This window comes from Electrona antarctica, assembly GCF_951216825.1.
Source record: "Electrona antarctica genome assembly, chromosome: 18".
NCBI classification, from domain to species: Eukaryota; Metazoa; Chordata; class Actinopteri; order Myctophiformes; family Myctophidae; genus Electrona; species Electrona antarctica.
In genome coordinates this window covers 752,991-765,717 of record NC_136799.1, presented here as the reverse complement: position 1 = coordinate 765,717, position 12,727 = coordinate 752,991, and the positions used below count along the sequence as shown (strand labels likewise).

General features: G+C 45.8%; 1 protein-coding gene across 1 annotated transcript in view; it reads left to right on the top strand.

The window, feature by feature from the left end:
• The window catches only part of LOC306941728 (dynein axonemal heavy chain 6-like), a 45,269-nt gene that overhangs the window by 15,874 nt on the left and 16,668 nt on the right, over positions 1-12,727 (top strand). The window contains exons 4-8 of the mRNA XM_079527364.1: positions 2,349-2,546; positions 3,168-3,221; positions 3,363-3,491; positions 6,187-6,300; positions 8,738-8,881. Coding sequence (XP_079383490.1) covers positions 2,349-2,546; positions 3,168-3,221; positions 3,363-3,491; positions 6,187-6,300; positions 8,738-8,881 — 639 coding nt within the window. The remainder of the gene's footprint in view (positions 1-2,348; positions 2,547-3,167; positions 3,222-3,362; positions 3,492-6,186; positions 6,301-8,737; positions 8,882-12,727) is intronic.

Here is a 12,727-nt window from a genome sequence, read left to right as displayed (position 1 = left end):
CCGGTTCCGGCGAGCCGCCCCGCGTCCGAAATGGTCGAGAAATGACAGAGTTACTGTGTGGAGGAATTAGCATTTAGCAGACACCTCTCTCTCTCTCTCTCTCTCTCTCTCTCTCTCTCTCCCCCTCTCCCCCTCTCTCTCTCCCCCTCTCCCCCTGCCTCTCTCTCTCTCTCTCTCTCTCTCTCTCTCTCTCTCTCTCTCTCTCTCTCTCTCTCTGTAATTAGCAGGCAACAGTGCAACACTATCTCTCTCTCTCTGTTTTTCTAGCACAACAGCGCCACCTTTGCCCCTGCTGGTACTCTAAACATCGGGACACAGGGACATAGTCACATAGGTTGGGACATAGGGACATTGCTGTTCCTTGGAGTGGTTGCACCACTCAAAAATCGGTAAAATGTGGTGCAAATATTTGAATACAGTATATTCTTTCAGAGCGAACGTTTTTAACTCAAATCTTTGCTTCTGGGGGGGTCCCTGGAATAACATGTTTTCAGATGGGGGTTGGCGGCCAAATACAGATAATTCTGGAGGTCCTTGACATGAAAAAGGTTGAGAACCACTGACATAGAAACATAGGCCCTCATTTATCAACCGTGCGTACGCCAAAATATGGGTGTACGCCGAAATTACCGCAATTTTCGGCATTTACCATTTGCGCCAACGTTTGATTTTGAACTTGAGCCAAGACAATAACCACGTCTGGTCGGGAGCTGTCGTACGCTTTGTCCTCACCTGTTTTTCTGTCGTAGAACAGCGGAGCAGCATTGTTTGACCAGCTGAGAGGCTGTCACAGGCATCGAAACATATGTATTCACTCCTAAAATGTTTATATAAAACTGTATAGGTATGTATATGGGCTAAATGTAAAAAAGTAAAAAAAAGTTAAGGAATACATCAACGATGTGTCTTTGTGTCATATGAAATTAGTAGGAGCTTTCCAACTTTACAAGCAAGCAATTAAAATCGCGCATTTAAAAACAATGTTGCAAGTTAGATGCGTAAGCCATTTAAACAGTGTTTTGCATGATGAGCGCATACATGCGAGGATTTGGGCTGTCTGTGCTGAAATATTTCCATGACGGGACGTTGGAGAGTGCAGCGCTGCAGCTGCGGAGAGTCCCAATTTGGGTAGTCTACTGTAGCCTAATCTACAGCAGGCCGATGTCTTTCTGGAGTTACAGTAGCCTATGTGCAATCTCCTCCTCGTTTAATAAACCCGACGCGTCGCTCGAATGCCAAATGTGCCATGCCGGCGTGCCAGCGCAAAATTGGGGACCGCTGACCGCATCGGAGTTAGGTATAGGCTAAACCACCCAGCCAGGCTGCCAGCCCACCAGTGCCAGTGTGCCACATGAGGCTGGTTTAGGCTGCACATTTATATAATTGTCAATTGATAGCCCAGCCACTGCACCGACTACTACTGCGACTAGCGAGGTAGGCTAATCTAAATAGATTGTCATAAACGTGCATGGTCGCGGTGTCATGAACAGTGATAGAGACAGACAGGACAGGAGAGGAGGAAAACAGCAGCGTGTGTGTGCGCCTATTTGTTATTTAATTCATTGTTCACATGCAGGTTCAGATTTTCGTTCACTAATATATTGTTGTAGGCTATATTAAATGAATAAATACTTTAATAATTTAATATAGGCTACAACTAACAACACACGGCAGGCGCGTAGCGCGGATCAAATGATTGACTGGGCAAATTAGCATGGGGGGGGGGGGGGGGGGTAGCCCCGGCCGATAGTGAAGTGTGAAGTGTGAACGGTTTGGGGAACCATTTTAAAACAAAGGCGGCTTGCATGCTGTGGTTTACTAACCAGAAAGTTGCATGCACAATTTATTTAAGATAGGCTACAACAAACCAGTTGGACTTGCAAGTTGCGTGTGCGTGCGTGCGTCTGTGTGTGTATGAGAGGGGGGTGACTTTTTTATTGACTTTTTTCGTCATGTAACTATGGTTTCCAAGGTCGTACTGCAGTTGTTCATGTCGCAAAAACGAGGGCGAGGCTTGATTTCATAGGGCGTGCCAGATAGATTTCAGCCGTCACATTTATAAACGTCCGAACGAAATTAAGGAAGAAACAGCTGTCTGCGATCACTTTGTAAATGCCGACCCGACGTGGGTGTACTACGAATCCTACACTCGAATTTGGGGCAGATTTTACACTCGATTGATAAATGAGGGCCATAGGGTTTTTCAGGAAAAACTGTCAGGATTTTAGAAGACATTTTGTAGAATCTGTTCTCAGATCTCAAAGGGGGTTAAAGGTGTGGTCAGGTCTCTCTCTCTCTCTCCACAGATCTTTAAAGGTGTGGTCTGGTCTCTCTCTCTCTCTCCACAGATCTCCGTGCTGGAGGCGCGTCAGGACCAGGTGTGTGAGATGTACCAGCTGATCGAGGCCTACCGGGTGGCCACGCCCCCCGTGGACCTGACAGTGTTCTCCACGCTCCGCCCCTCGCTGGGCGCGGTGCGGGCGGCCATGGACCGCGCCCTGGCCACCAGGGGGAGCACGGTGCACAGCTTCTGCTGCTGTCTGCAGGTCTGCTGTTATTATTATTATTATTATTATTATTAGTGTGGTTGCCCAAAGGGCAAAAATGGTTGAGAATCACTGCTAGAACTGTGAAAATGTTCGCTTATGGTGGTCCTTGGCATATATTTTCAAATGGGGGGTCCGCAGGCTAATGAGTGTCAATTTGGGGGTCCTTGACATGAATACGTTTGAGAACTTCCGTTTGTATGTATACATTTTCGACACTGCCGAAACGTGTCTGTCTGGTTTGACTGCTGCTGCGGATCTTCAACATTATTAAACTGTCTGGTTTGACTGCTGCTGCTGATCTTCAACATTATTAAACTGTCTGGTTTGACTGCTGCTGCGGATCTTCAACATTATTAAACTGTCTGGTTTGACTGCTGCTGCGGATCTTCAACATTATTAAACTGTCTGGTTTGACTGCTGCTGCTGATCTTCAACATTATTAAACTGTCTGGTTTGACTGCTGCTGCGGATCTTCAACATTATTAAACTGTCTGGTTTGACTGCTGCTGCGGATCTTCAACATTATTAAACTGTCTGGTTTGACTGCTGCTGCTGATCTTCAACATTATTAAACAAGACTTTACTGAGATTATATTCTCCTCCTATACCTGTCTGCAGGCCGACATCAAAGAGCTGGACGCAGAGGTCAGGAGGGTCAAGCTAAACGCACAGGTACGCAGTGCACATTGTTGTTGTTTTTTTTGCTACAATTCTTTGGGTGTTTTTGGTGCACAGCGCGGTCGTACGACTCTCCACGCAGCACAAAAGCACGCGTAACGTCTTTACCTCATAGAGTTGTTGTTGTTGTTGAAGGACGGTCGCTTCCTGGACGTCAAGGCGGAGCGCTCCGCGGTCAGACAGCTGCTGGGAGAGCTGCAGATCTCCATAGATGAACTCCAGGCCCTGGCCTCCTCTTTCATCTCCTACCAACACAACTTCAAGGTAGGTCTAGCCTCCTCTTTCATCTCCTACCAACACAACTTCAAGGTAGGTCTAGCCTCCTCTTTCATCTCCTACCAACACAACTTCAAGGTAGGTCTGGCCTCCTCGTTCACTTCCTACCAACACAACTTCAAGGTAGGTCTGGCCTTCTCTTTCACCTCCTACCAACACAACTTCAAGGTAGGTCTGACCTCCTCATTCACTTCCTACCAACACAACTTCAAGGTAGGTCTGGCCTCCTCGTTCACTTCCTACCAACACAACTTCAAGGTAGGTCTGACCTCCTCATTCACTTCCTACCAACACAACTTCAAGGTAGGTCTGGCCTCCTCTTTCACCTCCTACCAACACAACTTCAAGGTAGGTCTGGCCTCCTCGTTCACTTCCTACCAACTCATCGTCAAGGTAGGTCTGGCCTCCTCTTTCACCTCCTACCAACACAACTTCAAGGTAGGTCTGGCCTCCTCATTCACTTCCTACCAACACAACTTCAAGGTCGGTCTGGCCTCCTCGTTCACTTCCTACCAACACAACTTCAAGGTAGGTCTGGCCCTCCTCTTTCATCTCCTACCAACACAACTTCAAGGTAGATCTGGCCTCCTCGTTCACTTCCTACCAACACAACTTCAAGGTAGGTCTGGCCCTCCTCTTTCACCTCCTACCAACACAACTTCAAGGTAGGTCTGACCTCCTCATTCACTTCCTACCAACACAACTTCAAGGTAGGTCTGGCCTCCTCGTTCACTTCCTACCAACACAACTTCAAGGTTGGTCTGGCCTCCTCTTTCACCTCCTACCAACACAACTTCAAGGTAGGTCTGGCCTCCTCTTTCACCTCCTACCAACACAACTTCAAGGTAGGTCTGGCCTCCTCTTTCACCTCCTACCAACACAACTTCAAGGTAGGTCTGGCCTCCTCTTTCATCTCCTACCAACACAACTTCAAGGTAGGTCTGGCCTCCTCTTTCATCTCCTACCAACACAACTTCAAGGTAGGTCTGGCCTCCTCTTTCATCTCCTACCAACTCATCGTCAAGGTAGGTCTGGCCTCCTCTTTCACCTCCTACCAACACAACTTCAAGGTAGGTCTGGCCTCCTCTTTCATCTCCTACCAACACAACTTCAAGGTAGGTCTGGCCTCCTCTTTCACCTCCTACCAACACAACTTCAAGGTAGGTCTGGCCTCCTCATTCACTTCCTACCAACACAACTTCAAGGTAGGTCTGGCCTCCTCGTTCACTTCCTACCAACTCATCGTCAAGGTAGGTCTGGCCTCCTCTTTCACCTCCTACCAACACAACTTCAAGGTAGGTCTGACCTCCTCATTCACTTCCTACCAACACATTGTCAAGGTAGGTCTGACCTCCTCGTTCACTTCCTACCAACACAACTTCAAGGTAGGTCTGGCCTCCTCTTTCACCTCCTACCAACACAACTTCAAGGTAGGTCTGACCTCCTCATTCACTTCCTACCAACACAACTTCAAGGTAGGTCTGGCCTCCTCGTTCACTTCCTACCAACACATCGTCAAGGTAGGTCTGACCTCCTCTTTCACCTCCTACCAACACAACTTCAAGGTAGGTCTGACCTCCTCATTCACTTCCTACCAACACATCGTCAAGGTAGGTCTGACCCAGACCAGTGTTGTTTTTGGCAGGAAATTTCTATTTTAGTTTTAGTCATAGTCTCTTGAATGGCTTCCATTTAGTTTTAGTCACATTTTAGTCACCCGGAATGTTTTAGTGTTTAGTGACGAAATATCATAAGATTTTAGTCGACTAATCTACAGTTGATTTAGTCGACTAAAACTTCTTTTGGTGGGCCTTGATGCCATCGTAATGACTGATTTCTACTAATAGCCGATCTACAAGCTCACAACGCGTAGCAGTGCGGCACGTTGTGAGCTTGTAGATCAGCTATTTTCAGCATGCAACCAATTGTAAAATGACTTATACTGGATCTCTTGTCCACTAGTCCCTTCCTGACATTTTAGTCTAGTTTTTATTTGTTGACGAAATTGTCAATATTCTTAGTTTTAGTCATCATGGCTTAGTTTTTAATTAGACATTTTTCGTCTAAGGGCCGATTCATTCATACTCCTATTTTACCGCTGTAGTGCCGAAATGATTTCGGCTCGTCAGAAATTTTCAGTAGCACCGAAGAGCTGACAGCTTGTCCGACACCTGGTCGCTGCAACACTGTATCAGCTCTCTCTACGAGCTGACAGCTTGTCCGACACCTGGTCGCTGCAACACTGTATCAGCTCTCTCTACGAGCTGACAGCTTGTCCGACACCTGGTCGCTGTAACACTGTATCAGCTCTCTCTATGAGCTGACAGCTTGTCCGACACCTGGTCGCTGTAACACTGTATCAGCTCTCTCTATGAGCTGACAGCTTGTCCGACACCTGGTCACTGTAACACTGTATCAGCTCTCTCTACGAGCTGACAGCTTGTCCGACACCTGGTCACTGTAACACTGTATCAGCTCTCTCTATGAGCTGACAGCTTGTCCGACACCTGGTCGCTGTAACACTGTATCAGCTCTCTCTATGAGCTGACAGCTTGTCCGACACCTGGTCACTGTAACACTGTATCAGCTCTCTCTACGAGCTGACAGCTTGTCTGACACCTGGTCACTGTAACACTGTATCAGCTCTCTATGAGCTGACAGCTTGTCCGACTTGTCCATGCAGGTGGAGGAGAGCCGCTTCGAGGCTCTGGAGGAGCTGAGTGCAGAAGTGACCCTGAAACATCTGCTGTGGGACTGCCTGGAGGAGTGGGAGGGTGCACACAGTGCGTGGATGCAGGTGAGAACCCTAACCCCTAAACCCCTAAACCCCTAAACCCTAGCCCAGACGTTTTTATTTCCATGGAGAAAAAATAAGTCTGGGACCGAGTCCACTTCAATTCGGCATAGATTAGTGCAAACGTCGATCACTCTCTGCTGATTTCTGATCGTCTGCACCTTTGTTAAATTGACGCACACATGCACAGGGTCAGACACGTTAGGGTCCATTTGGTTCCATTTTGTACACTCACAGAGTTAAATTAACATTGATTTTACAATATACATTGGCGGTCCAAGAGATAGAAATGCCATTAAATGGGGGTCCGTAGACTAATGCATGTCAAACTGGGGGTCCTTGAAATTAAACGGGTTGAGAATCACTGCTAGAGCCGTAGAAATCTTCTCTTATGGGGGTCCCTGGCATATCTTTTCAAATGGGGGTCCGCGGGGCTAATGAGTGTCAATTTGGGGGTCCTTGATATGAAAAGGTTTGGGAACCACTGAACTAATGTGTATGTCTCCATATGGAACCACTGAACCACTGAACTAATGTGTATGTCTCCATATGGAACCACTGAACCACTGAACCAATGTGTATGTCTCCATATGGAACCACTGAACCACTGAACTAATGTGTATGTCTCCATATGGAACCACTGAACCACTGAACTAATGTGTATGTCTCCATATGGAACTAATGTGTATGTCTCCATATGGAACCACTGAACCACTGAACTAATGTGTATGTCTCCATATGGAACCACTGAACCACTGAACCACTGTGTATGTCTCCATATGGAACCACTGAACCACTGAACTAATGTGTATGTCTCCATATGGAACCACTGAACCACTGAACTAATGTGTATGTCTCCATATGGAACCACTGAACCACTGAACTAATGTGTATGTCTCCATATGGAACTAATGTGTATGTCTCCATATGGAACCACTGAACCACTGAACTAATGTGTATGTCTCCATATGGAACCACTGAACCACTGAACCACTGTGTATGTCTCCATATGGAACCACTGAACCACTGAACTAATGTGTATGTCTCCATATGGAACCACTGAACCACTGAACTAATGTGTATGTCTCCATATTGAACCACTGAACCACTGAACTAATGTGTATGTCTCCATATTGAACCACTGAACCACTGAACTAATGTGTATGTCTCCATATGGAACCACTGAACCACTGAACTAATGTGTATGTCTCCATATGGAACCACTGAACTAATGTGTATGTCTCCATATGGAACCACTGAACCACTGAACTAATGTGTATGTCTCCATATGGAACCACTGAACCACTGAACTAATGTGTATGTCTCCATATGGAACCACTGAACCACTGAACTAATGTGTATGTCTCCATATTGAACCACTGAACCACTGAACTAATGTGTATGTCTCCATATGGAACCACTGAACCACTGAACTAATGTGTATGTCTCCATATGGAACCACTGAACCACTGAACTAATGTGTATGTCTCCATATGGAACCACTGAACCACTGAACTAATGTGTATGTCTCCATATGGAACCACTGAACCACTGAACTAATGTGTATGTCTCCATATGGAACCACTGAACCACTGAACTAATGTGTATGTCTCCATATGGAACCACTGAACCACTGAACTAATGTGTATGTCTCCATATGGAACCACTGAACCACTGAACTAATGTTTATGTCTCCATATGGATTGAATGTGCTAATGGGTACGTATGTCTCCATATATTTTGTCAACACCACAGAGAGCTCCGTAGATTTAGAGTTATTCAGCTTTTTAGTTAGCCTGTATGAAGGGAGGTTTAACGGCACTGTGTGTGTTTATATTCAGCCTGTATGAAGGGAGGTGAACGGCACTGTGTGTGTTTATATTCAGCCTGTATGAAGGGAGGTGAACGGCACTGTGTGTGTTTATATTCAGCCTGTATGAAGGGAGGTTTAACGGCACTGTGTGTGTTTATATTCAGCCTGTATGAAGGGAGGTGAACGGCACTGTGTGTGTTTTAGTCAGCCTGTATAAAGGGAGGTTTAACGGCACTGTGTGTGTTTATATTCAGCCTGTATGAAGGGAGGTGAACGGCACTGTGTGTGTTTATATTCAGCCTGTATGAAGGGAGGTGAACGGCACTGAGTGTGTTTTAATCAGCCTGTATGAAGGGAGGTGAACGGCACTGAGTGTGTTTTAATCAGCCTGTATAAAGGGAGGTTTAACGGCACTGTGTGTGTTTTAGTCAGCCTGTATAAAGGGAGGTTTAACGGCACTGCGCGTGCGCGGAAACCGGCAGTGATCCGGTTTGATATCAATAATAAAGCATATGTGACGGAACGTTCCGCCAGGAGCAGTTGCCGGTTGGATTCTATATGGTGTGTGTGTGTGCGTGTGCGTGTGCGTGTGCGTGTGCGTGTGCGTGTGCGTGTGCGTGTGCTCAGAGCAGGTTTGACCTCCTGGACGCAGACCAGCTGGGTGTCCAGGTCAATCAGTACGTCTCTCACATCCTGCGTCTGGAAGAGGGACTTCCTTCTAACTCCGTGCTGTCCTGTCTCAAGGCCAGAGTGGACGACATGCGGGACAAGGTGGGGGGAGTGTGTGTGTGGGTGCGTGTGCGCGTGCGTGCGTGCGTGCGTGCGCGTGCGGAGTAGGCGTGGGGAGCTACTGCCGCTGGGAGAACTTATTACCAATCACGGAGTCAATTTTAATTTCTATGCTGATGATACCCAACTATATCTTTCTGTAGCTCCAGATGATGATACCCAACTATATATTTCTGTAGCTCCAGATGATGATACCCAACTATATCTTTCTGTAGCTCCAGATGATGATACCCAACTATATATTTCTGTAGCTCCAGATGATGATACCCAACTATATCTTTCTGTAGCTCCAGATGATGATACCCAACTATATATTTCTGTAGCTCCAGATGATGATACCCAACTATATCTTTCTGTAGCTCCAGATGATGATACCCAACTATATCTTTCTGTAGCTCCAGATGATGATACCCAACTATATCTTTCTGTAGCTCCAGATGATGATACCCAACTATATCTTTCTGTAGCTCCAGATGATGATACCCAACTATATCTTTCTGTAGCTCCAGATGATGGTACCCAACTATATCTTTCTGTAGTGTCGTATATTAAGGAGCCACATCACAATGAAATATCAATATTGCTTATATAATGTCATATGTTGTTGTGCACAACAAACCTTCACTGACTGAGTTTCTGCACGTGAGCTCTGAGTGTCTGATATTGGTTGGTCTAGTGCCACATTCCAAGAAGGGCATATAGTGATCAATTGAAAAGGTCTGCTATGAAATTGTAAAGGCTATTGAATTGGACCGTGGATACCATTGTGTTAATAATCTATAGAAGTGACCATCTACTTAGTATGCGGTGGTCTAGACGAAGGAAGCACACATTTGGGGACACATGTGCGGAGATCCAGAATCCAGCCAGTCGAGAATCCAGTCAGTCGAGAATCCAGTCAGTCGGACAGTCAGTCCATGGCTCTGGAGTGGGAGTCCAGAGTAAGAGCAGGGAGATCATGCAGGGTTCCAGATGAGAGCGGGGACAGCTATGATGGGACTGCTCTAGGATGAGAGCGGGGACAGCTATGATGGGACTGCTCTAGGATGAGAGCGGGGACAGCTATGATGGGACTGCTCTAGGATGAGAGCGGGGACAGCTATGATGGGACTGCTCTAGGATGAGAGCGGGGACAGCTATGATGGGACTGCTCTAGGATGAGAGCGGGGACAGCTATGATGGGACTGCTCTAGGATGAGAGCGGGGACAGCTATGATGGGACTGCTCTAGGATGAGAGCGGGGACAGCTATGATGGGACTGCTCTAGGATGGCTCTGGAGTGGACTGACCATGAATTTGGTAACTAAGCTTTGTCCTTAATAAAATGATACATAACTAAGGACATGCCTGGCCTCTCCAATAATTTATGCAACAGGGTCAAAAGTGCTTCCTGGACACTCAATATACGACAAATAATGGCGAGACACTCAATATACTACAGTAGCTCCAGATGATCCCTGTGCTTTAGACCTGTTGTTGACCTGTCTGTCTGTCTAGCATCAAATGCTGGATGAGTGAGAATTTCCTCAAGCTAAATGAGGATAAGACAGAAGTTATCATAATCGGTTCTAGTGAGCAGAAAGAATCAATAATAAGCAACTTGGCAACCTGAATGTAGAAAGTAACAGTACAGTAAAGAACTTGGTGGTCATTATTGATTCTGAATTGAATTTTAATTCACACATTAATCATGTTACCAAGATACCTTTTTTCACCTTTGAAATATTGCACGAATCAGAGCCTATTTGTCATTGGACGATGCAAAAACGCTAATCCACACCTTTGTTTTTTCTCGGCTTGAATACTGCAATGCACTTTTTTCTGGACTGCCTAAGAAAACAACTGACAGATTACAACTTGTCCAAAATGCGGCAACCAGAGTTTTAACTAAAACTAAGATGAGAGAACATATTACTCCAGTTTTAGCTTCACTGCATTGGCTGTTGTTTTTAGGATTGATTTTAAAATTCTATAAAGCTCTCAATGGTCTCGCACCTTCCTACCTACATTGCCTGCCTGCCTAAATATGTCCCAAACCGCCCCCTAAGGTCTAAATATGTCCCAAACCGCCCCCTAAGGTCTAAATATGTCCCAAACCGCCCCCTGAGGTCTAATTATGTCCCAAACCGCCCCCTGAGGTCTTCCACTGCTGTCCTGCTCGCTTTGCCTAAAAAGATGGCAACTAAAACATACGGTGAAGCAGCTTTTTGCTTCTAGGGGCCGACGGCGTGGAACAAACTCCCACTGTACCTTCGCCAGGCAGCCTCTGTAGTTTAACAACCTCCCACTGTACCTTCGACAGGCAGCCTCTGTAGTTTAACAACCTCCCACTGTACCTTCGCCAGGCAGCCTCTGTAGACATTTTTAAAGCACAGCTCAAGACCCACTTCTACACTCATGTCCTCACTGTATAGGCCTATCTCACAGCCCCCTTTCCACGCCCACTTCCGGTAGATAGTGGTGTCATTTAACATTAGGCATTACCACTTTTTTTCTCTGGAGAATCTAAGTACATTTCCTAATGTTAAAATGTCAAAGACCGATAATAATATGAAGAAAACACAAACTCAAATAAGTAGAATAAACCTTACCTTTACAAAACGGTAGTTTTTGGCTTGTGAAAATACCTCTTTTAACATGGAAGCCTATGGACCGCAAAAAAAATAACACCACTATCAACAAAAGGGGGCGTAAAAAGGGGGCGGGGAAAGGCTGTGAGATAGGCCTATTGCATTACTGCTATTGCTTTTAATGTTTTATGACTTGCTTTTCTTTTCTTTCTCTCTCCATTGCTCTGTAAAGCACTTTGAGCAGCATGTCATGTCAGGTTTCATTATTATTATTATTATTAATTAGTATTAAAATTGAATGATCAATCGTGTCAAATGCAGCCGTTAAATCTAGAAGTAAAAGAACGGAAACATGTTTCTTGTCAGCAGAGGATAGTGAGATGGTTTGGACACGTACAGAGGAGGATAGTGAGATGGTTTGGACACGTACAGAGGAGGATAGTGAGATGGTTTGGACACGTACATAGGAGGATAGTGAGATGGTTTGGACACGTACAGAGGAGGATAGTGAGTATACCGGTAGAAGGATGCTGAGGTTGGAACTGCCAGGCAGGCGCCCCCTAGAGGAAGACCAAAGAGGAGATTTATGAATGTAGTGAAAGAGGACATGAAGTTAGTTGGTGTGAGAGAAGAGGAGGCAAAAGCCCAAAGGAAAAGAAGAAGACATATAGACATTTATAGGTTCCAAAAAGCTAAACATGAAAGTCTAAAAAACGGTCCAACATGGGGAGGAGTCATCAGGGGGAGGAGTCATCAGGGGGAGGAGTCACAAAGTGAGATGGTTTGGACATGTGAGGAGACATTTAGGTCGGGTTTAGTGAGGAGACATTTAGGTCAGGTTTAGTGAGGAGACATTTAGGTCAGGTTTAGTGAGGAGACATTTAGGTCAGGTTTAGTGAGGAGACATTTAGGTCAGGTTTAGTGAGGAGACATTTAGGTCAGGTTTAGTGAGGAGACATTTAGGTCGGGTTTAGTGAGGAGACATTTAGGTCGGGTTTAGTGAGGAGACATTTAGGTCGGGTTTAGTGAGGAGACATTTAGGTCAGGTTTAGTGAGGAGACATTTAGGTCAGGTTTAGTGAGGAGACATTTAGGTCAGGTTTAGTGAGGAGACATTTAGGTCAGGTTTAGTGAGGAGACATTTAGGTCGGGTTTAGTGAGGAGACATTTAGGTCGGGTTTAGTGAGGAGACATTTAGGTCAGGTTTAGTGAGGAGACATTTAGGTCGGGTTTAGTGAGGAGACATTTAGGTCAGGTTT